Source organism: Chelonia mydas, chromosome 4, assembly GCF_015237465.2.
Source record: "Chelonia mydas isolate rCheMyd1 chromosome 4, rCheMyd1.pri.v2, whole genome shotgun sequence".
NCBI lineage: Eukaryota > Metazoa > Chordata > Testudines > Cheloniidae > Chelonia > Chelonia mydas.
The window spans coordinates 89,276,341-89,299,416 of record NC_057852.1 but is presented as its reverse complement, the minus strand read 5'-3'; the positions used below and the strand labels follow the sequence as shown (position 1 = coordinate 89,299,416).

Genomic DNA, 23,076 nt, shown 5'->3' with positions numbered 1-23,076 from the left:
GCTCCAAGTGCTTTGAGAAGTGGAAGGTTAATAGTGCTTGCAGCAAAACCTAGTCCATAGACTAACGCTGATATCTTACTGGAAGCAGTTCATACTTACTGGCAAATGTTCAAGTAAGGGAGTTACACTTTCAGACACATATATTATACTTCCATCTGTCATGATTGCTAAAAAAAAACCATCAAGAGCCTGAAATTAAACATAATGGGCAGTTAAATGAAAAGGAACACAGTACAATGCACATGACAAATCAAAAAATCTATATTTAACATAAGAATGAAGGCTAGATTGATTTCATTTTACTTACTCTAAAAACAATGAGAGCATGTGTTATCACTAATACCTTTGAACGTCATTTGTACTATATTAGCTTTACCATTATAATTTTTCATACTGTTGTGTTCTCAAAAAGCCATCTATAATTTACAAAACTTTGGTTAGGAGATAGATCTAACTATTGGCAGGTTTGTTTCCCTCTTCTCCCACCCCTACCCTACTAGAATTCTAGTCTTTAAAAAAAGAACATGGAATGACAAGGAAGCAAGGTAGTGCTAAACGGGAAAATGGAGATTGGAGAAAAGAGAAAATAATAATAGGCATAAAAAAAATCGGAGAGAGGGAAGAGGAAAAAGGATGAAGGGTAGAAAGAGAAGGAGGAAATGGTAGATTTCAATTATTAAAATCTTTGAAGTTCCAATTCTTTCCTAAAGAAACTCCGTAGAAAATAAATATTCACCACCTCAGTTTAAAATTAAGAAATGGGAAGGCCATGGGTTTTAATAAAACTTACCTGTGGCTGCTTTAATTAGTAGTTTAAAATTTGAGTAAGCTTTAACATTCCTAATTAAGAGCACAATTCTGGCATTCTTGTTACTTGGAGTAGTACCTGATCACCCAAAATAATAGTAGTAGTCCCCCTGATTTCAGTGGAAATCCTTATCCTTGCATGATAACATACCATACCACTTCAGGAGAACAGAAATAGAGGTAGTGAGGAAGTAAGTTTAGCAATACCCCCTCCACCAGTTGACATACGAGAAGCCTTCTCTCCTTCCCTGGGTCAAGAGGGAGGTCCTGGGCCCATGACTTGCATTTGCTGAGCTAACCGCCTCGTTACCAGCACCCAAACATCATTGGTGTTGTTACTGAGCAAAGGTAGGCTCAGTAGGAAAGGGTAATAGAACAGGAGTTGGAGCAAGTGGGGACAGGACAACAGGGGAAGGGGCGGTCTCCCCCTGTGATGGGCCCTCTTCCTGGCTCCCTCACATCGCCTCAAGCCCCGCCCAGTGGGTTTCAGAGGCTAGGTCCACCCACTCAGCTGGGCACAACGGGGAGCCACTCTCTGCACCTGAGCAGGATTGCTGGATATTGCAGAGGAAGGAGGATGGGGAACAGGATGAGTAGGGTCACCGGTGATGGTGGGGCCGGTGCCCTCCTGGGATTCAGAGGCACCTAATGCTCCTCTTTTCTGGGTCAAGGGACAATCCCTTCAGATGTACCCTGCAGCCCAGCAAATGAATCACTGAGCCTGCCCCAACTAGTAATGTATGTGATAAAGGGAGTCCTGACAGAACACCACAAAGGACCCCTCCAATCTCCAGCAGCAATTGGATGGTGACTTCAGTGTCTATGGAATAAAAGCATGTGGCTGAGGAAGAGATACTTGCAGCCCAGAGAAAGAAGACTAAGAGGGGAGACCAGTTTCCCCAGGGATGAGAGGGCAAGCAGGAGGGTAGCACTGGGGAGAAAGGACGGGACAGGAACTAAGCATCACTGTATTCTCAGGTCTTCCAAGAGCTTGAGGGGAACAAAGAGCCCCCCTCCAAAATGCCCTTCTGCACTGCCTTCTGGGCAGCAACCTCTGCTGCCAGGAAGAAGACGACCTTCCTGTACATCTTAGAAGCCATCACAATGTCCATGGGCCCCACCATCTGAGCCTACACCTGCACACAGGTTTCGATGTGGGATGAGGCAGCCACTAGGAGACAGCAAACACAGTGCCTCTTATTCAGGGAAGGGAGAGGGGGCCCTGAGTGCCACAGATGGAGAAGGAGGAGATGACAGCAGCAGCAGTACTGGCAATGGTGGATGGAGGGGCCACTGCAGATGGTGATGGGGCAGTGGGTAGGGCTGTATGCCTGTGGAGCTGAAGGGTAGGGCAATCCCAGAGCTGATGGAAGAGACAGCACAGGGAGGGTGAACCCTTGCCAGTAGCTGGGCCATGGCAGTAGCAGCTGCTGCAATGGAAGAAGCCAACTGGGCAGAGCTCTTTCCCTTTTTTCTTGCCCTGGCCCTTCTTGCTGACTGAGTGGGCCACGTTGTTGTTGATGGGTTTAGCAGCCAAGTCCTTGCCTGTGTCTTTTGCTACCACCCAACTGGGGCAACGATGGTGCCGGCAGAAATATGGGTGGTAGCCACAGGAGTGGAAGGGAGAAGAAAGCTGAGGTGAGAGGACCATGCAAGATGAAGGGGAGGCAACAGATATCCAGGGCAGATACATGGAAGGGATACAGTTATCAGATAAAATGGACTGGGAAAGGATTGGAAAGAAAGCATCCATTATGGGAATGGAGGAAGAGGGTTCGAGGCTCCTACATCTGGTATAGTGGGGAGCCAACCCACCTGCTTTTATAGCCCTCTTAACATTCAGACAAAGGGAGGGTGGTGGGGGTCAGGGAGCAAGTTGGAAAGAGGGAGAAGTGACAACAAGAGATGGTAATGTTTAAGGAAATGATGATGAACTACATTGTACAATTTTTTGCCAAATAGTTCCAGATATTTTAAGTGATTAAAGCAGTGGCTTTATTCCACATCCACTACCTACTGTCTTTCTTCCAATGGGACTGAACAAAGGATGGTCTCGTGATTAAGGCAGTCAAATAATGCCTGTGAGAACCTGATTCTATCCCTGCCTCTTCCACAAAGTTCCTAAGTGATACTGGGCAAGTTGCTTAAACCAGATTTTTCACAGGTAGTCACTGTTTCTGGGCACTCAACTTGAGATCCTGGGGTCTGATTTGCATAAGCGTTGAGCACTCTCAGTCTCAACAAAAGTCAATGGAAGCTGTGCTTTGAACATATGAAGTGTACACAATGCTCAGCATTCTGAAAAATCAGGTCCTATGTGTAACAAATTGTAAACCCAGAATTAGTTTATACTTTTGTTGCCAGTATTGCCCCTCTTGGCCCAAGTGGTTAGCCCACATTCAGGGCCTCACATATTTGTTTCCCCTACAAGGAGAAATGAATGATGAGTCAAATTTCTTTGTATAAACACAAAATTGTAGGGAAGTTCTGTTCCCCTGGAACACCATTGAAAAACAGCAGGCAACTTCCTTGCTTACAGTTTCCTAGTCTGCCTCTGCAACCAGCTCTGTGCCCCAAGAAGCTCTGTCTCTCTGCTCACTCTCAGGGCCATGCTCATGAGTGCTTCTCTTGCTTTCTACTGGCTTTCTCCCAGCTGTTTGAATTTCTAAACAAGATAATCTTTTAGCTCTTTAAGTTCTTGCTGTAGCTCATCTGTTAGCAAGTTCCAAGTTGGACAAAACTTTCCTGAAGGGGAGGAAGTGTTGCCTAGTGGACAGAGCACTGGACTGGGACTCAGGAGAACTGGGTTCTATTCCCAGCTTTGCTACTTGCCTGCTTGGTGACCTTGGGCCAGTCACTTCCTAACTTTGTGTTTCAGTTTCCTCATCTGTAAAATAGGTGTAATTACACTTACCTTCTTTGTATGTGGTTTGAGATTTACTGATGAAAAGCACTACACAAGAGGTAGGTATTATTTTGACCGGCATCTCTCTGTGCCTCAGTTACCCATCTGTAAAATGGGGATTATACCACTCCCTCACTTTGCAGGAGTGTTGTCAAAATTGATGCTTATGAAGCAGTCTGATATTATAGTGGTAAGCACCACAGAAAAGCCCATGAGGAAATTAATAATTCAGTCTTCAGAGCAGAATTTGAATAGTGTGCAGTAAATAAGGTCAAGGGCTACACGTTAAACACCACGGGGTGGGGGGACAAAATATTGAATATCTGCTCATTAAGTGAGCCCTGCCCATTCTATGCACTAATTGAGAAAAAGTAATATGTGATGATGTAATTAAAGACTGTAGCATAATGCATATGCACAAGGGGTTGAATTAAAGTTTCACAGGCAACCTTAATGCATTTCCTAACTGCTGAGCACTTGACTTTGCAACCTCAATAATCTGCTTTTTAACATAGGTTTTTTTGTGGGTAATATGCAGATACACAATGTACATTTTTTATTATGCATACTCTTTTTACAAGCTATAGCCACACTTCCAATCAAGAAGAGAATATGTTGAATAGCTTTGGTAACTAGCATTTGGTTTAAGCATAAAAAACTAAGTTAACACCGCCATACAGGTACCAGTCATCTTTGTGTATGCCTTTTTAAAAATTATTTCTAATTATAGTGATTAGAAATATTTTAATCCATTTTAAAGAACAGTTTTCATAAACTTAATAGTACGCTTTTGTACTTAGAGTATATTATAGCTCATTTAGTTAAAATTACATTTGTAAAGATACTTATTTGCAGATTTCTAGGTAGATAGTGTTGCAATTAAAATATGGATTTGGAAAGGAATACCATTAAGCTAAAAGATTCTATCATCACATAGTGGTAGTTTGCTAAGGAGAATCCTCTCTTTTCAAAAAGAAAGAAATAATAATGTACCTCCAACATTAACTGTGTGAACTCTTCATTACTAAGGAATGTAGGTTTCCAGTCCTGTCGAATTTCACTGGCATCTGACTGTGCAGTGATTTCTGTAATCAGAAAAATATATATGAATATTCATTTATGATTCACACTCCTGGAAGCAATTACTTCACACCGCTGAATTATATGAATTACGGGAAAGCTCTTTAGTCTGCTGTAATTTGAAGAAGGAAAAAAAAATAGTCAGTTTTTTCCATTCCCTTCTGCCGTCCACTCATCATACCAGAACGTTAGTTCCTGGAAGGGTGATTAAAAAATGGAAAAGTTATCCAATAGCATGACAACATTCTGTCTTAGAGAGTAGGTAGACAATGCTAGGAGAGACTTGTATTCACACAGCTGCAGTCAAATCACCTTGTGCTGTGATTCTGTCAGATCTCAAGTTAACATACTGTTACGCTGAATAAGAATTTGGACAAGAGCTCTCCAGGAAAAACCTGTATGCTTCAGAGGTGGATTTGATCATATCACAGATAGCACTATTCCCTCCAAGACCTTATTGAACTAATGCCCCATCATGTTGGGGGCACTGCACTGTTGGGGGTACCATCTTTTTTCAACAGACATGTAAACCAAAGTTCTGATCAATTTTGGTCCTTAATAATCCCATGGCACTTTTCATAACAGACTATTATAACTCTTGTATCCTGGTCAACTCTAGTAATTCTATTCTGCCTACTAAAATTCTCCGAGTTTCAGTTGCATAAAGTAACTGTCATTTTCTGTCCTAAACTTGAGCACTATTGGTGGTGTGCTCTGGAAAATAGCTGTTGTGTTTCAACTCCAGTGGTGGATGAAGTGGTTTTTCGGTGTGCAGCTATAAAACACACTAGGATGTTTGTATATTAGGTTATTTTGCGTATTTCCTCTTAATGCATTTTAGGATCTTTAGGATGTGTATAAAAGGGTACGTTTTTATTATAGAATAATGACGTCAATTTGTTTCCTATAGTAAAATGGCTTTACAAACAGGAAAAAGGGAACGCATACACTGGAGTTCAAATCCTTGTTGCACAAAAATAGATGCCATATTCAATTACGTAAAGAACCCTATGGATGCACATTGCCACAATTATGAAATGGGCCCCAATTTTCCAATCACTGGAAGTATACTCAATGTGACACTGGAAAACAAAGTGATATTAATCTGCAAACAGTATAAACTTCAGAAACAACAATAAACAGTTTGTTTCACTTGGATAGCTTCAGAGGAACTTTAAAAAAATATGTCTGAATGTAGTGCTCTTAAAAATGAATGACTTCTAGGTAATGCTAAAGCCAAGAAGAGTATAGAGTAGCACTGTGCAGGCTTTCCTATGGAGTTTAGCCAACCCTCAGATCTGACCTAAACATTCTAGTTCTAGGCCTCTATGGAACAGAAACTGCCAGTTGTATCAAGATCAGTGCATGTCGCTCTGGGGTATGACCAAATGTGAACTTTGCCCCAATAAATGATAATAAGCAACACCCTCTAACAATTCACCATCTCCACAATACTCCTGTTTTCAGATCCCTGGGGATGGAGAGGTTGATGTCCAGCATATTCAAAAGGTCATTAGTTTTAGACAATTTTAGACAGGGAGTGGAGGGAAGGAAGATCATGGCAAATACGGAACACTACACAGAACATCCTATAAATCACCCCATCTCATTTGTACCAGCGGAGCTTTAGCTCCACTAATCACAACTAATGACATGAAAATAGAGGCGGTTTTTCAAGCTGGTAAATGAGACAAAGAGTTTAAAATTCACCTGGAAACCCTCAGGAAGCCAGTGCAGGTCATCAAGCATGGCCTGAATATGCTTGTGGCAAGACATTCTGTTTAATAAAAAGGCTGAGCGATTCTGCACTAGCTTCAGTTTCTGGTCGATTTTAAGGCCATGCAGAATAAGTTGAAGTAGTCTAATCTTAAAGTGATAAAAACACAAATGACCACCAAAGCAGAGAAGAACAGTCACAACCTCCTGGTTGTACTTAAATGATAAAAAGCTGTCCTGGCTATTGATGTACCTCATCTTCTAATTGCAGCTCAGAGTTTGACCAGATCCCTAGATTGTAAATTTGAACAAATGGTGGGCCCATATCCTCCTTTAGTGTGGCAGGTATTATTCTCACTATATTTGTTAGTGGTCACATTTTTGAAATTGCATTTTAACACAAACTTCAATTTCCAATGTGTTTCTTCATTTGTGAAATGGTTAATTTTTAAAATAATTCTGATAAAGGAGGCAGTTTATTATTTACAGCGTGGTACTGATTCAGGTGCACCAATCTGGTATCAATTGTACTAATCCATTACTCTGGAAGCTTACTTGTTTATTTCAATTTGAACAAAACAAGAAAAAATGCCTATCCCAGACTTTAAGTGCCTGAGATATCTAACTTATGGTTTTCTACTGTCACGCATTACCATAGCATCTGAGAGCCTTCCATGTAAAATCAATAGCAATAATCTCTAGTGAACTTCAGAGAAACCCTTGCACTTCTTTTTTGGGGCAAAATCTCTGATTCATGCAATTTTTTTGTTGTTGGTTGACTGATTAATTTAATTTGTTAAAGAGGTGGTTTTTACTTTTTTTAAAATGTTTTGGGATGCCAATGTTGCAAACAACCATTAAAAATACAAGCAATGAAATCATTATGAAACAAAACAGTAACATATTTCACCTATTTGTAATAACTAGTCAATAAGAAAACATTACAAAAACTCCAGAGTGTCCTACATGGACTAACTCTCCTTGGAGATAGGGGGGTTGAAACTGGATTTATTTGTTTCTGTGTTTTCAGAAGTATCAATGTTAAACATGTCTTAGTAATATAACACAGAATGGCTAAACATTTAATGTTATTAAATCTATTAATACATGCGTGCATGTTTTCTCTTTTTTGTTCCATTTTAATTGTTTTAATGGTATTGTTCTAATAAGCATCTGGTGCTATTAGGACAGTAACCATAATACTCAAATACAGGACATACAACAGGCATACAAGCATAACCATGTGATGAAAGGTTTCAGAGTAAAAGCCGTGTTAGTCTGTATTCGTAAAAAGAAAAGGAGTACTTGTGGCACCTTAGAAACTAAATAAACTGGTTAGTCTCTAAGGTGCCACAAGTACTCCTTTTCTTTTTTCATGTGATGAAAGTTGTATTGACAATCACCATATGAACATGTGGATAAGTATATGTATGTACCACCTTCCCAGCTTTGCTTGTTATATTATCCATCTGTTTCATATGGGTTATATTACCCTTACCTGTTTCCTATTTCTCCACCTCCTCCTGGGAAAGAGAGTATATTCTGCTCAAAAGTTGCCGAGGGCAACTTCTCTTCATCATATCCCCTGGGTGTTACCTCGTAGACAGTGTTTTGTTTCAGTTTGCTTGTTTTTGGCTAGCATGCAATAAACTCTGAGCTGCTGAGTCTGGAAGGCTGACTTTACGGTATATTAGTATAATGAGCATGTATAATTAGGAGTACATTTGTAAACAATTTTTTTTTTAATCTCACATCTACCAGCATGAACTTCAAGGTGCTATATTAATGTGTAAAGAACAAGAGGAAAAACTAGGTGTGGGGGAAGCCATGGCTGTCTTAAAGACTGAGAGAAAATAAGATACTTTTGAATCAAACTCAACCACCGTGGAGAGGAAGAATCATCCATCCTGTTAATATATTATTAAACTTCCTTAGTTTAGACACTGGAACGAATAAGGGCAATTTTCTCAAAGCAGAAAATTCTCTTGTCATACTGAAGTTTCTTTAAACTGAGGATTTCAATGGAATTAGTAAAGTACACAGAAAATAACTTAGTGGACCGACAAGAAAATGCTAATCCTTCAGTTTATTCCCAGAGATCAGACACTAACAGTACTATAAAGCAGCTACTAAAAATCATTCCGAAAAGTGACACAAAAGTAAAATAAAAAATCCTAATTTCCTTCAGAAGTCTGCCCAAGAAGTAGCTTTAGAATTATTATGTATGAAAGGGATCAAAAACATAATACTTGTGAATGAACTAACAAGACACAAAGAGACACAGGGCACGTCTACACAGCAAAATAAAAAAAAAAAAAAACCACAAGTCTCAGAGTCTGGGTCAGAGTCTCAGAGTCTGGGCCAACTGATTCCAGCTCATGCTGCGGGGCTAAAAATAGCCATATAGACATTCGGCCCCAAACTCTGAGACTCACTGCTGTGAGCTGTGGGTTTGCATTGTTGTTTTTTGGGTGTTTTTTTCTTTTTCTTTTTTCTTTTTTTTGCTGTGTAGATGTATTCATAGAATTAAATGGAGACTTCAGAAATTTTTAGGATTTGGAAAATTAACAATACAAAAACAAACTATAACTAGGATTTTGGTGCACTTTGTACAGTGCTAATCTATTCATACAACATTTTCTTGTCTTGGTTACTTATTGAGTGACTAAACAACATACTCCATTTATGATGTCTGTATGTGGAAATCCTTCATCTGTAAAGATATCCCTTGTACAGCTTTGGTTTGGGGAGCTCTTTTGCAGGTTACTGGGGAGAATTAAAGGCCTGAACCAAAACCCAATCGAAAGACTCCAATTTTTCAGCTGTCTTGTTACACCACAGAATTACCTTTGTGCTTCCGTAAAAAGTCAATGCTTTTCTGCAGTACAGTGGATTTATCCATCTTCCGAGCATTACCCGGAAGCATGGAACCAAGCTCTTTGATGAGAACATTAAACTGATCTCTACGTTTCTTTTCAGACTTGTTTCTAGACACTCTGAAAAAGACAAAAATGGAAAGCATGTTATAAAAACAGAAGCAAACTGTGTCAACAATATTTCACAGATGACAGGTTTTAATCAAATTTTCAATTTTGGATGAGGGTTAGAGGAGTCATCTCTTACAAAGGTGTATATTACTGATAGTATAAATTCTGTGAGTATAACAATGAACATCTACTTACAGATTAACACCAAAATGAGACAAAATTTGACAATGGCAGCAAATATTACCATTGATTCAATATTCCTCTAATAGCCAAACATTTAACCATTCATTTGTGGTCATGATACAAGTGTTAAATATATGGAGGACTTAGGGACGTGGACAAAAATTCCTCAGCTGTTTATTTTAAAATTAGGCTACTATGCTGTCCTCTTACCTGGGTGATCACTAGTCACTGTAGTGAACAAGGATGTTAAATAGAGGTTTCAGAAACTAAGTCATTTCCAGCAATATACACGCCTTCTTTTTGTCTTGCAGTGGGTCAGCAGGAAAAAAAAAGGGGAGAACTGATCTAATCTGGGCACTTGACTCTGGTGACTGAGAACTTCTCCAACTGTTCACAGCAGCAAGGGCTTATTTCAGTGATGGTCTGAACCACTAGAACGGGATGCTTGCCACGTATGCCTTTGTGCCTATTGGTGAAGATTGGGGGGCCACCCATATCCTTCTGGGGAGCATCTGCAAGAGCAGAAATCCACTGGGGTCTGAGGCACAACAGCCTTTTACTGGCCAGTCATTCTCTAAATCAGCTATAGGCAGGAAGAAGTGGAGATTACTCATGTTCCAGCTGAAGTCAATTTGAGCCTTGAAAGCCTTTTACCACCATAAAAGAAATCTGAGAGTCCAAACCTATTTGTGACTTGAGCTAGTAACCTGGGAAGAGGTTCTATTCTATACAGTACTGCTATTCAGAGATCATGCAACTTGGATTGGAGCTCAGGCTTTCAAGCCTGGAGTGGGAGTGGGGGGTCTGTGGACCCGGATTGGGAGGCTGTACTGCTTCTGGGAGTGAGACATACCCTTGGAGTCATCACAGCGAAGGCTGTGTTTGGGAGGGATCCTCCATGCAAGAGTTTCTCAAAGAACTCAAATTTGAAATTGCGGAACTATTAACTATGGTTTGTAACCTGTCCTTTAAATCAGCTACTGTACCCAATGACAGGAAGATAGATAATGTAATGCCAATATTTAAGAAGGGCTCTAGAGGTGACCCGGCAATTACAGACCGGTAAGTCTAACGTCAGTACCAGGCAAATTAGTTGAAACAATAGTAAAGAATAAAATTGTCAGGCACATAGAAGAACACAAATTGTTGTGCAAAAGTCAATACAGTTTCTGTAAAGGGAGATCATGTCTTACTAATCTATTAGAGTTCTTTGAGGGGGTCAACAACATGTGGACAAGGGGGTTCCAGTGGACATAGTGTACTTAGATTTCCAGAAAGCCTTTGGCAAGGTCCCTCACCAAAGGCTCTTATGTAAATTAAGTTGTCATGGGATAAGAGGAAAGATCGTTTCATGGACTGAGAACTGGTTAAAAGACAGGGAACAAAGGTAAGAATAAATGGTAAATTTTCAGAATGGAGAGGGGTAACTAGTGGTGTTCCCCAAGGGTCGGTCCTAGAACCAATCCTATTCAACCTATTCATAAATGATCTGGAGAAAGGCATAAACAGCGAGGTGGCAAAGTTTGCAGATGATACTAAATTGCTCAAGACAGTTAAGACCAAAGCAGACTGTGAAGAACTTCAAAAAGATCTCACAAAACTAAGTGACTGGGCAACAAAATGGCAAATGAAGTTTAATGTGGATAAATATAAAGTAATGCACACTGGAAAAAATAATCCCAATTATACATACAATATGATAGGGGCTAATTTAGCTACAAATAATCAGGAGAAAGATTTTGGAGTCATAGTGGATAGTTCTCTGAAGACGTCCATGCAGTGTGCAGCAGCCATCAAAAAAGCAAACAGGATGTTAGGAATCATTAAAAAGGGGATAGAGAATAAAACGGAGAATATCTTATTGCCCTTATATAAATCCATGGTAAGCCCACATCTTGAATACTGCATACAGATGTGGTCCCATCATCTCAAAAAAGATATACTGGCATTAGAAAAGGTTCAGAAAAGGGCAATTAAAATGATTAGGGATTTGGAATGGGTCCCATATGAGGAGAGATTAAAGAGGCTAGGACTTTTCATCTTGGAAAAGACGAGACTAAGGGGGGATATGATAGAAGTATATAAAATCATGAGTGGTGTGGAGAAAGTGAATAAGGAAAAGTTATTTACTTGTTCCCATAAGAACTAGGGGCCACCAAATGAAATTAATGGGTAGCAGGTTTAAAACAAATAAAAGGACGTTCTTCTTCACTCAGCGCTCAGTCAACCTGTGGAACTCCTTGCCTGAGGAGGTTGTGAAGGCTAGGACTATAACAGGGTTTAAAAGAGAACTGGATAAATTCACGAAGGATAAGTCCATTAATGGCTATTAGCCAGGATGGGTAAGGAATTGTGTCCCTAGCCTCTGTTTGTCAGAGGATGGTGATGGATGGCAGGAGAGAGATCACTAGATCATTACCTGTTAGGTTCACTCCCTCTAGGGCACCTGGCATTGGCCACTGTCGGTGTACAGGATACTGGGCTGGATGGACCTTTGGTCTGACCCAGTATGGCCATTCTTATGTTCTTAAGACATCCATTGTCACAGGGAAGGAATAAGCTGCCGATTACTCGAAATAACAGTCTTCATATACAGGGACAGCCATATTTGAACTTGAGGCTCAAAGACTCCTTTAACCAACACCTCAAAGTAAATAACCCATATGTGAAAAAATATGACATAACCTGACATACAAACACAACGGGGAAGTCCTGTTTTATTGTATGGTTACAAACACATAGTCACATTTTTATTCTGTTAATATATTTGGATTTACCAAAGCAGTCAAATAAAGGACATTTTAGCATAAGCTAACTTAAAAATACTACCTTTTTGCTTTATCCTTGTCATCTTCTTCCACCAGACCATCAAAAATACTACCATCATCTCTACAAGAGAAAACACAGACCAACATTAGAGCACAATAGTCTCTCACAGACTGCTAACATTATGAGAAGGAATACGCAAAATGGCAAGCAAAGGAGGCTTATCATTCAATAGTTCAACTAACCCAAGATATGGGAGCACTGTTTTATTGTGATCTAAGTTTTATAAAGCCAAACAGCTTCCATGAATCCACCTACTTTATAAGTTGTTGCCTATAGATAGTTTACTAAAACCCTGTATTTTGAAAGGGCTGACATTTCTAAGATATACCTCAAGTTATTTTTAGAATATTTAAGTTTTTAATGAGATACCTCACAAACAATCCTCTCTGCATACTTAGCTTACACCACCCTGTGTTAGTTTTAAATCTTTTTGAACAGTACCTTTGCTACGTCCTTCCAAACAAAGGAGAGGACAAAATCACTTTGCTATAAGATCTTTGTTGTTTGTTTGCAACAACAAATTTGCAATTTTGCAACCTTAATTTTAATTATAGGGTTATTTATAGTAAAAAAAAAAATGCATCCTTCATATATGGTAATAAATTATTAAGCTTAGAAGGAAGAGGAATGTGCTATATTTCATCCTATTATGTTATTTTACAAATACACAATTTAAAATGAGCTATAAAGAATATTCCGAATATCACTCTAAAACATTACACAATGCCTCATTTCGACTATAGCAATTCCTTTTACAGTGTTCCTAAATCAGTCTCTAAACATCAGACAACAGAATATACTCTTTCACTTAAATAGGACCATATTGCACTTTATTTTGAAATGCGAATCAATCCACTCCTGGTTTTCAAAACCACCGCATATTAGACTTTCTCCATCTAACCTCTCTAACCTAGTCTACTAATTTCCATGTCTACTTAGTACAGTCCTCCAATTTTTGCCTGCCCATAACTTTTCAGAGTTGGGAAAGTTAATCTGTGACTCTTTCTTCCTTCCTTCGAGATATGAAAACACTTTCCCTCTAAATCTTACCTTGCACTCATCTCTCTCTCTAATTTGTGACTCTCATACTGTAAAGTAATTTGTGATACTGTGAACAGTAGATGCTAGTAAACAAACTGTTATTCACCTTCTCATAACTGTTGTTCTTCAAGATGTGTTGCAGATGTCCATTACACTAGAAGGTGTGTGCATATCCTGTGCACCCAATACTGGAGAATTTTCCTTAGCAGTACCCGTAGAGGCGGCTCTGCCCATACCGCAGCTCCTCATGTTCGGAGGAGAGGGTATAAAGAGCAGAACTGCCCTGAACTCCTTCAGTTTTTTTGCACTGGAAACGAATGGCAGACTACGATACATTGGAAGAGGCGGGTGGGTTGTATAATGGACATATGCAACACATCTCAAAGAAGAACAGTTATGAGAAGGTGAATAATTTTTTTTCTTTTTTGAGGTCTTGCATATATCCATTACGCAGTAGGTGACTCCCATGCTGTGACTCCAAGGTGGTAGGGTTCCGAGGCTCTCTGGAAGAGGGACTGTAGTATTATCTTCCTACATTGGCATCTTCCCTTGATGTCTCAACCAGCGCGGAAAGTCTGGTGAATGTATGTATGGAAGACCACATCGCTGATCTTCAGATAGTCATAACATGGACATATGCCACAAAAGCTGCAGAGCCTGAATGTGCTCTGATTGAGTATGCTGTCACCTCCTCAGAGGCTTTACACATTTGGCAGCATAACAGAGTGATACTGCTAGTGATCCACTTTGAAAGTCATTGTAATTGGTTAACCTCTCTATGCTCCACAGAACAAACAGCTGTGAAGAAACCCAAGAGAGCTTTGTCCTATTCAGGTAAAAAGCCAAAGCTCGATGCACATCCAGAGCAAGCAGTCTTTGTTCATCCTTGTGGCTTTGGAAAGAAAACTGCTAAGTATAGTCTGATTCAGGTGAAATGTGATACTACCTTTGAGAGAAATTTAGGGTGCAATCTAAGGTGAACCTTGTCTTCATAGAAAATGGAATAAGATAGATCAGTGCCAAGTGCATTTACCTCTTGCACGCGATCAGTCAAGGTGATGGTCATAAGAAGGCTACCTTAGCTGAGATGCAGATGCGGGCAGGGAGCTAAAGATTCAAAAGGAGGATCCATAAAGGAGGAGATAACACTAAATTCAAATCCCGAATTGGCCCTGCATCCCAGATAGGTGGGCACAATTAATCTAGACCTTTCAGGAACCTGGTCATGATAGGATTAATAAAAACAGCTGTACCATTAATTTGAGAGTGAAACACTGAGACAGTGGCTAGATGCACCCTAATGGAGCTGACAGCTAGACCCAACGGCTTAAGATGCAAGAAGAAGAACAGAATTGTTTGAATATTAGACTGAGTCAGGAACACATTATAGGAGGTTGCCCAGATGGAGAAGCACTTCCCACTGACTCAGGTAAGCAGTTATTGTACAAGGTTTTCTGCTATTAAGGAGGACGTTCTGGACTGTCACTGAGTAGTGTACTCCTGTGCATTTGACCACTGATGAACGAATGTTGTGAGACGCAACACTCAAGGATTTGGGTGCAACACCTACCCATAGTTCTGCTTAGTGGCAACAACAAGTGACCTCAAGTACACAGTTTGCATAAATCACAATACCATGGCTGCCTTAGCCAGGCTGGAGCTATAATGATCATTCTGCCTCGACTTGTTTCAGCTTGAGAATGAACCTGGGAATCAGGGGCTCTGGTATATACACACACCAGGTCCTTATCCTATCGAAACAGGAAAACATTTGAGATTGACCCAGCTCTGTGACCCGCTCTGGAACAAAACCAGGGACACTTCCTGTTTTGCCGAGTCGCAAACAGATCTACCATCAGAAAACCCCCTATGCCAAACACCAAAGCTAGAATGGCTGTGTTGCGAGACCATTCATTGTCTAAATTGAAGGATCTGCTCAGGTGATCCACCAGGCCATTTTGAACACCTGGCAAGTGAGAGATCCTGAGAGCGACTCAACTCCATATGCATAAATTCCACAGTTCAACCGCCTCCTGATAGAAGTGGTCTGACTTGGTACCCCCTTGTTTGTCCACATAAAACACTGCTGTGGTGCTCTCGGTGACCCCTTGGACTGCTTCGTGGCCTGTGGATGTCTCGATGAGGAGACCGAGGAAGTAAGAGGCAGAGGTCTCCCTCTCTGAAAACTTTGTTTTCTTTTGGAATGGTCAGCATGATGGAAGGAATATTGCTGTCTAGGCTGGAATTGAAGATGATATTTTGTCCTCTTCATAGCTGGAGTGTAGAGGCCCAAGGGCTTTAAAACTGCTCTACGGTTCTTAGAGTGTGTAAAGCCTCATCTGATGTGGATGAGAACAAAGCACAGCCCTGAAAGAGAAGGGCCTCATTTGTCTGTTGTATGTCTGCAGGAACCCCTGAGGTCTGGAGCCAGGTACAAGGGCGCATAGTCATTCCCATAGCCCTGGCAGCAGAATCCACATCCAAGGAACCCTGCAGAGCTGATTGAGAGACCAGACGACCCACCACGAAACTGCTCAAACCTCTAGGATGAAACCTGGCATTTACATTCCATTAATTTTGCCACAGGTGAAATGAAGGAAGGAGTTTTCCACAGTATCTTAAATAGCCTGCATAATTGCATCATTGTAGGCAGGGCTACCTTTCCTGTCATAGCCAGATGCACAGGGTCAATCAGTTGGTGGGTATTCTCCTTCACAAGCTCCACTTGTATACCAAGAGCTGGCATTCTCCTTTAAGGTACACCTTAAAGGTACACCTTAAAGGTAATCTGGGACCAGGGAGGACACCTCCAGTATCAGGGCTTCATCAGGTGATGAAGATGATGCATGAAGGGGAGGCAAGGGAACATGCTCCTGCCGATGGTCCTACAGTATTGGATTAGGCTATGGGTCGGAAGCGGGTTGAGGTAAATCCTGTAATTGCAAGTCCGCAGGCTGATGGGTACCAACCGTCACAGGCCTCTTAGTACCATCAGAAAGATTCTTTCCTAAGGGATCTGCTTCTGCGAGGTAGTTACAATGTTGATCTAGATACTGGGGAGCATTCAATAAGGTCAAGTAGGAGGCTGGTACAGTAATGGGTTCCAGTTGTGTCTGGCCCAACCATCTCAATTCCTGGCTCTACTCTTCTCAAAACAGTTAACAAGAGAAAAGGACCAGGACACCGCTCTGGACTTTTGGTAGTATGAGACTCAAAATCCCACCCTGAAGTCTGATGAAGAATCAGAGTATTCAAAGAGCCATGGTGGTGCTGTACTGAGTCTGATCCTCAGCAACAGTTATCTGGACCTATGCCAGGAATGTGACACTGAAGGAAACATAGAGGGCTTCCTAGTTGATGGTACCGTGTCACAGGGTGGAGCTGGTACCAGAATGGATGAGGCCAAGACAGTGGTACTGGACCCTTAAATGATGGACCAACAACAGAGTGCCCCAGAGCTGACAGTCTCAGAACCTGCACCGGTACCGACTGAGGATCTCTGCCCTGAACCAATGGTGACAGTGGTACTGATAGGCATAGCACATCTCTCACCACCAAACAGGCCTCTGGCGTTGTCTGCACTAGCATGGGCTGTTGCCCCATCATGATCAGAGATGTCACTCTACCTTTGGTACTGGAGTGACCTTCTGTGAAACAAGCCTGTATCGTGGATTCCAAGGAGTCCAATGCCTCTTTCTTGTGTTTCTTTTACCACAATTGCTCCGTCTTCGGCCTCAAAGACAAGAGTCCCAGTGACAGGAATCTCCTGTGGCTCCTATTCCCAGGTAAACCTAAAGGAGCACTCCCAAGAAGGATTCGTTAAAAAGCTTCCCTTGGACAACCAAGGGGGTTCAGACACTGGCCTAAGGGCAGCCTCTATAAGGATATAACGAAGGTGTCCTTCTCTCAGCTTCTTTGCCCTGGTCTTTAAACTACTGCAAATGGAGCACCCATCTCTCTTTTGTGGCCGTCATCCAAGCACTTGAGGCAGCACAAATAAGGTTCACTGACAGACATGCATTTTTGGCAACCAAACAAGACTTGAAACCAAGGGATCTTGGCAAGACCCTGAGGCCGCCTGACTGGAATTTTTTTTTTTTTTTTTTTTTTTTTTACACTAAAACCAGAAATTTTAAAATTAGAAAAGAAAAAAAAACGGAGTGATGAAAAAGTACCACTAGGTAAGAAGAAAAAGTACCACTAGGTAAGCAGCAAGAAGTTTGTTCATGAGGAACACAGAACCCTCTGACCACCAACAGTAAGAAGGAACTGAAGGAGAGGTGGGGTAGCTCTACCCTTTATATACCCTCCGTTCAAAGCATAAGGAGCTGGGATGCCCCTACAGGTACCACTAAGGAAAACTCTCTGGCATTGGTGCATGGGATGCACACACACCTACAGTGTAATGGATATATGCAAGCACTAGAACTGTATTGTTTGTTACTACTGTATTTTACAGTACCCATAGTTGACAAAAGGAGGAAGGATGTAATGTTATGAAAAGTGTTCAATTACTCTTTCCTTTTCCTTAATAAGCCAGTGCAGGAGAGTCCTGTGGTAGAATTTTCAAAAGTGCCTAAGTCCCATTTTCAAAAGTGACTTTTAAAAGCCCAAGTTTCACTGAAAGTCAATGAAACCTGGTTTCTTAAGGGTCCAAGTCACTTTTGAGACTTGGGAAGCTGTCATTTTGGCACTTTTGAAAATTCTACCCCTAATTTCTGGATAGATGAATTGATTATAAAAAATTGTGTTCTATACACTAGTGGCAAACTTTTTTCATTTTCTAAAAACTTCAAAACTTTAATGTAAAGCATTTTATAACAAAAAGGGGACCACAAATTGCTACGAAAGAACTTTGACCCCAGCTCTTGGATTTAAGTAATTCTGAAACAAGTCCCGAGATCAGTTCTTTCAAGAGAAAAATCCTAAGAACACAACAAATTTCAAAATGCAATTCCAATTAGGCAGCTGCTGCTCCAAATATAAAACATATTTAAATAATGTAATTTTAAACAAAAACACATACTGCGTCATGTGATGGCTACATAGCTATCTATTCATAACTAAAGTGTAGTTAACAGACCTTAACTTTGCCAAAAATCAAAACCTCATTACGCTTAAGTCTGACGAGTCCTTCTACTCTTAAATAAGAATACATTATCAAAATGTTTTCCTACAAACCACTTAAAACAAAATCATCTAATAACATACCTGTCTGTAATGGAGCTCATTTTATGGGTCCTTATGGTAAAGAACATAACATGTCACACTTTAGTCTTGTGGTAGACATTTGTACGTCTGCCTGGGTGAGAACAGAAACAAATGGAAACGTAACTTTTGTAGAACATGTTTTTCCTCTCATAGAAAGTATGAAGCTCCTGCTTGCCCCAAAAGGAGTAAGTGCTTCTAACCTTTATTTTCCCTCCACCTCTTCTCTTTATGTCAGTTTTGTATCCCAGATAGCTGAACCTAACCATCTTATTTCGCGAGACACAGAGGTTAAGAGGCCATCACTTCTCTATATGCCATGATGAATCAATTTGGGTTAAGCCAGTTTCAACTTTCATTTACCTCTGTATTCAGCAACAGCTTTTTATTCTTTATATAGCCCCATATTTCAAAGAACGTGAATAAATTTGAGGGCATGTGACAAAGTGAACTGTCACAAGGGGAGAAGAAAAAAATAATCCCAAGCGACTGACTCCAATCCTTTCAGAAGCTGCTGGGAGTGGGAGTGGTCTAGGGGCCATATAAGCCAAATCCTGTTCATTCCAGAAAAAGGAGGAGGGGAGAGAACACCCAAGAGGAAAGGGATGCTGAAGGACTGCCAAGGGGAAAACAGTTCCCGAAAGGGGCAGGAGAAAAACTGAAACTGTTTTAGTGGCACTGATGGATGATCTCATCCTATCAAAAGGCATTCATTCTTATCCTCCTGGACCTTTCTGCAGTGTTTGACAGTGTTGACCATGAGATACTGCTGTCTTGCCTGAGAAGTGTAGTAGGAGTCCAGGGTAATGTGCTAAAATGGTCTGAGTTCTTCCTGGAAGGATGCACCCAAAGAGTAGTGATGGGAAACCACCTCCACCACTAGTCCCTTCACTTGTGGAGTTCCACAAGGATCAATTCTCTATACAGTCCTTTTCAATATTCATTTGCAACCATTAGGAGAACTGGTCAGGCAACATGGACTCAGATCCCATCAATACAAAACTGACACACATCTCTACCTATCCTTCACCACATACGACCACACCAAGATGGCCCAGTGCTTGGATGAGATCAGCTCATGGATGAAAAACAGATGGCTGAGCAAAACAGAGATGATGCTGGTAGGTAAAGCAAAGTACTTTGAAGAGTTTGCGGCCACCGTGCAGTCTCCCCTTTGGTTGAGGGTTCCCATCTACAATTGGTCAATTCAGTCCGTATTTTAGGATTACTCTTGGATTCCTCGCTGACACTGAGCTCTCACATAGCAACAGACTCGTGTAATACTTTCTGCCATCTGGTTTGCTAGGAGACTGTGTCCCATCCTGGTGGATGAAGACCTGGCCTTAGTTATTTATGCCTTCATCACTATCAGCTGGACTACAACAATGCAATATAACAGGGCACAAAATCTTCAACACTTAGGAAACTCAAAGTACAAAAGGCTGCAGTGCGTCTCCTCAGCAAGACAGGTTACATGAGCACATCACACCGATCCTCCACTCTCTACACTGGTGTCCTAATTTCAGATCAAGTTCAAGGTCTCAGTCCTTAACTTCAAAGCATCCACGCTTCAGCTCAAGATATCTAAAAGACAGTCTCTAAAGCTCCAGGGCGATGACCATGGTTGATAAATATCCCTTCTCTGGCACAAGGGAACTCTCCACAATAAGAGTACACTTCATCTGTGCATGAGAAAGAACCTTCTCTGGGTGTGGTTCGAGACTGTGAAATGAACTCCTCTAGGAACTAACCATGACAAACCTCACCAATTTTCTCTCCACATGCAATGCCAATTTCTTTGACCTTGCTTTCTCTAAAATAAACACATAGCAACAGATATACTTATTTAACAAATTAAAAAAATCCTACCAAAATAATACACTCCATTACACACGCTTCTCCCTCTGGGGAGAGGATGAGAGAAAAAACAAATGTGAGAGATATGTAGTTTCATTGCTTAATGCACTACTGGAAGGTGCTCAGATACTACAGTGATCAGCATGGCGTAAAAACATATACAGAACAGAGACACAATCACCTTCAGAAAAATGGTGCTGAATTTGGGGAGAATTTGGCACCAACTGGTGCCTGCCCCAACTGAAAACCTTGAACTTGCCTGAGGTAAGAGAACTTATGGCGAAGTGAGTCTAAAGCAGTGGTTCTTAACCTGGGGTGCATGCACCCTGGGGGTACGAGATGCCCTTTCTGGGGGTGCGAGACATGCCAGATTTTTTTAGAAGGTAAATCATCGAAAACACAAATTAAGCACAGGCACGTAAGTACAACTACTTTGTTTCATCAAACCTATGTATTTATTAACATTACACATTTAACGATTACTGTAATATACAAGCAAAAAATATATCTAGATTTAAAGAACTGACCTACTTCAACGATTTTTGATAAGGGGTGTGAGAACATATTTTGAGAACCAAAGGGGTGCAGACTACAGTAAAGGTTAAGAACCAATGGTCTAAATATTTTGGGTGCAGATGATTAAGGCTACAATTTTGTCACACAAATTTTTAGTCCATTTTGTGTCAGAGATGGGGGGGGGGGGGCGGACATAGCCACAGAAAGCTCATGGCCCACAGAAGGGCATGGAGAGCAAGCCCGCCTCAATGAGGAAGGGCTGGAAAGTGAATCTACCCCAGCAAGGAGGGGAGGCATGGGTGTTGGGGGGAAACTGGAAAGTGAGCCCATCCTTCATCGGCTGCTCCAGTCCTGCAAGTCTGGGCTTGGCTCCCCACACCAAGCATTGTGACCCAATGCACTAGGGAATGGGGCCACTCAGGTTTGATGCATTCTCCCCTCCATCTCAATCTACAGAGGGACAGACATTCCAAAACCGAGTGGCATTGCGACCCTGTATACTAGGTTGCAACACCAAATAAATTTGGCTCATCTGCCCTTCCATCATGCTACAAAGGGGCTGATGCACCAAACCTAAGTGGTGCTGCAATCACATGGGCCAGGTTCCAAAGCCAATCATATCTGGCCTCTCTGCCCCTCCATCATGCCACAGAGGGGTAAATGCACCAAAACTTAAGTGGCATTGCAACCTCATGCTCTAGCTGGCCACACCAGTCAAATTTGGCCTGTCTGCTCCTCTGTCATGCCGTAGATGAGTGGACATGCCAAACCTGAGTGCTACTCTGACCACATGGGCCACCTCACTATGCCAATTGAATTTGGTCCATCTGCCCCTCCATCTCCATCTATGGAGAAGCAAATGCACTAAACCTGAGTCATGGTGCAAACATGTGACCAGAGCAGGGATCCTGACCCACAAGAACCAGCACTGATGGGAGTCACAGACTTAAATAAAATTCACAATTTACCTTGAAAACTGTGGCCTCCATGCTAAAATCATAGCCTTAATGATTCACAGATTCTAAGGTCAGAAGGACCATTCTAATAATCTAGTTTGACCTCCTGTATAACACAAGCCACAGAACTTCCACAAAATAATTCCTGGAGCAGATCTTTTAGAAAAACATCCAATCTTTATTTAAAAATAGTCAGTGATGGACCCTTGGTAAATTGCCCAAATGGTTAATTACTCTCACTGTTAAAAACGAATGCCTTATGAATTTGTCTAGCTTCAACTTCCAGCCATCACATCGTGTTATACCTTTCTCTTGCTCCCCATATATGTACTTATAGACTGTAATCAAGCCATCCCTTAACATTCTCTTCATTAAACTAAATAGATTGAACTCCTTCAGTCTATCATGATGAGGCAGGAGTGGTCAAACTTAGGGACCCTCCGAGGCGCATACAACAATCTTCAGAAGTTTGAAAGCCACGCCCCGGCAGCTGTGCCCCACAGGGCTGAAGCTCCAAGACCCCCCACCACCACCACGCTGGGCAGAAACCAGAGGCGATGCATGGGGGGTACGTGAGGTCACATCCCCTCCCGATTTTTACATTATTATTATAAACTGGTTGATATTATTCTGTCTCACTACGTCGTTCACATCTGATGCAAGCTACTTCCAGTGTTTAATGACATGAGATAAATGTAGTGTTCAAAGAGACAAACTAATATCCTTAGGCCTTCACTTGACAAAAGCTGGAAAATTGTAAATATATTTTCCTTTAGCTTGTTCACTGCATGTGCTAGTAATAATCGCAAAATTAGTCTTCAAAACAAATCTGGTATTCAACATTTACTATATGCATCAAAGATCTATTAATTTTTAGAATATCAAATTACATAACATTCCATTAATTTTCAAAAGAAACAAATGCGAGAATAGCAAAGCACAAAAGGACTTCACCTGGAACAAGACTGACCTTTTCAATAAACAGAATCAG

General features: G+C 41.2%; 1 protein-coding gene across 19 annotated transcripts in view; it reads right to left on the bottom strand.

The window, feature by feature from the left end:
* Positions 1–23,076, bottom strand: part of CLOCK (clock circadian regulator) — a 90,280-nt gene that overhangs the window by 29,931 nt on the left and 37,273 nt on the right. For 14 of the 19 annotated variants that reach the window (XM_043546204.1, XM_037897750.2, XM_043546205.1 and 11 more), the window contains 5 exons: positions 18,760–18,850; positions 12,508–12,567; positions 9,356–9,504; positions 4,706–4,797; positions 100–189 (listed from right to left, as the gene is read on the bottom strand). In XM_043546204.1, coding sequence (XP_043402139.1) covers positions 100–189; positions 4,706–4,797; positions 9,356–9,504; positions 12,508–12,567; positions 18,760–18,806 — 438 coding nt within the window. In that variant the 5' untranslated portion in view covers positions 18,807–18,850. Of the gene's footprint in view, positions 1–99; positions 190–4,705; positions 4,798–9,355; positions 9,505–12,507; positions 12,568–18,759; positions 18,851–23,076 lie in introns of those variants that run through there. The other 5 variants (XM_043546207.1, XM_043546208.1, XM_037897760.2 and 2 more) reach the window with 3 other exon arrangements.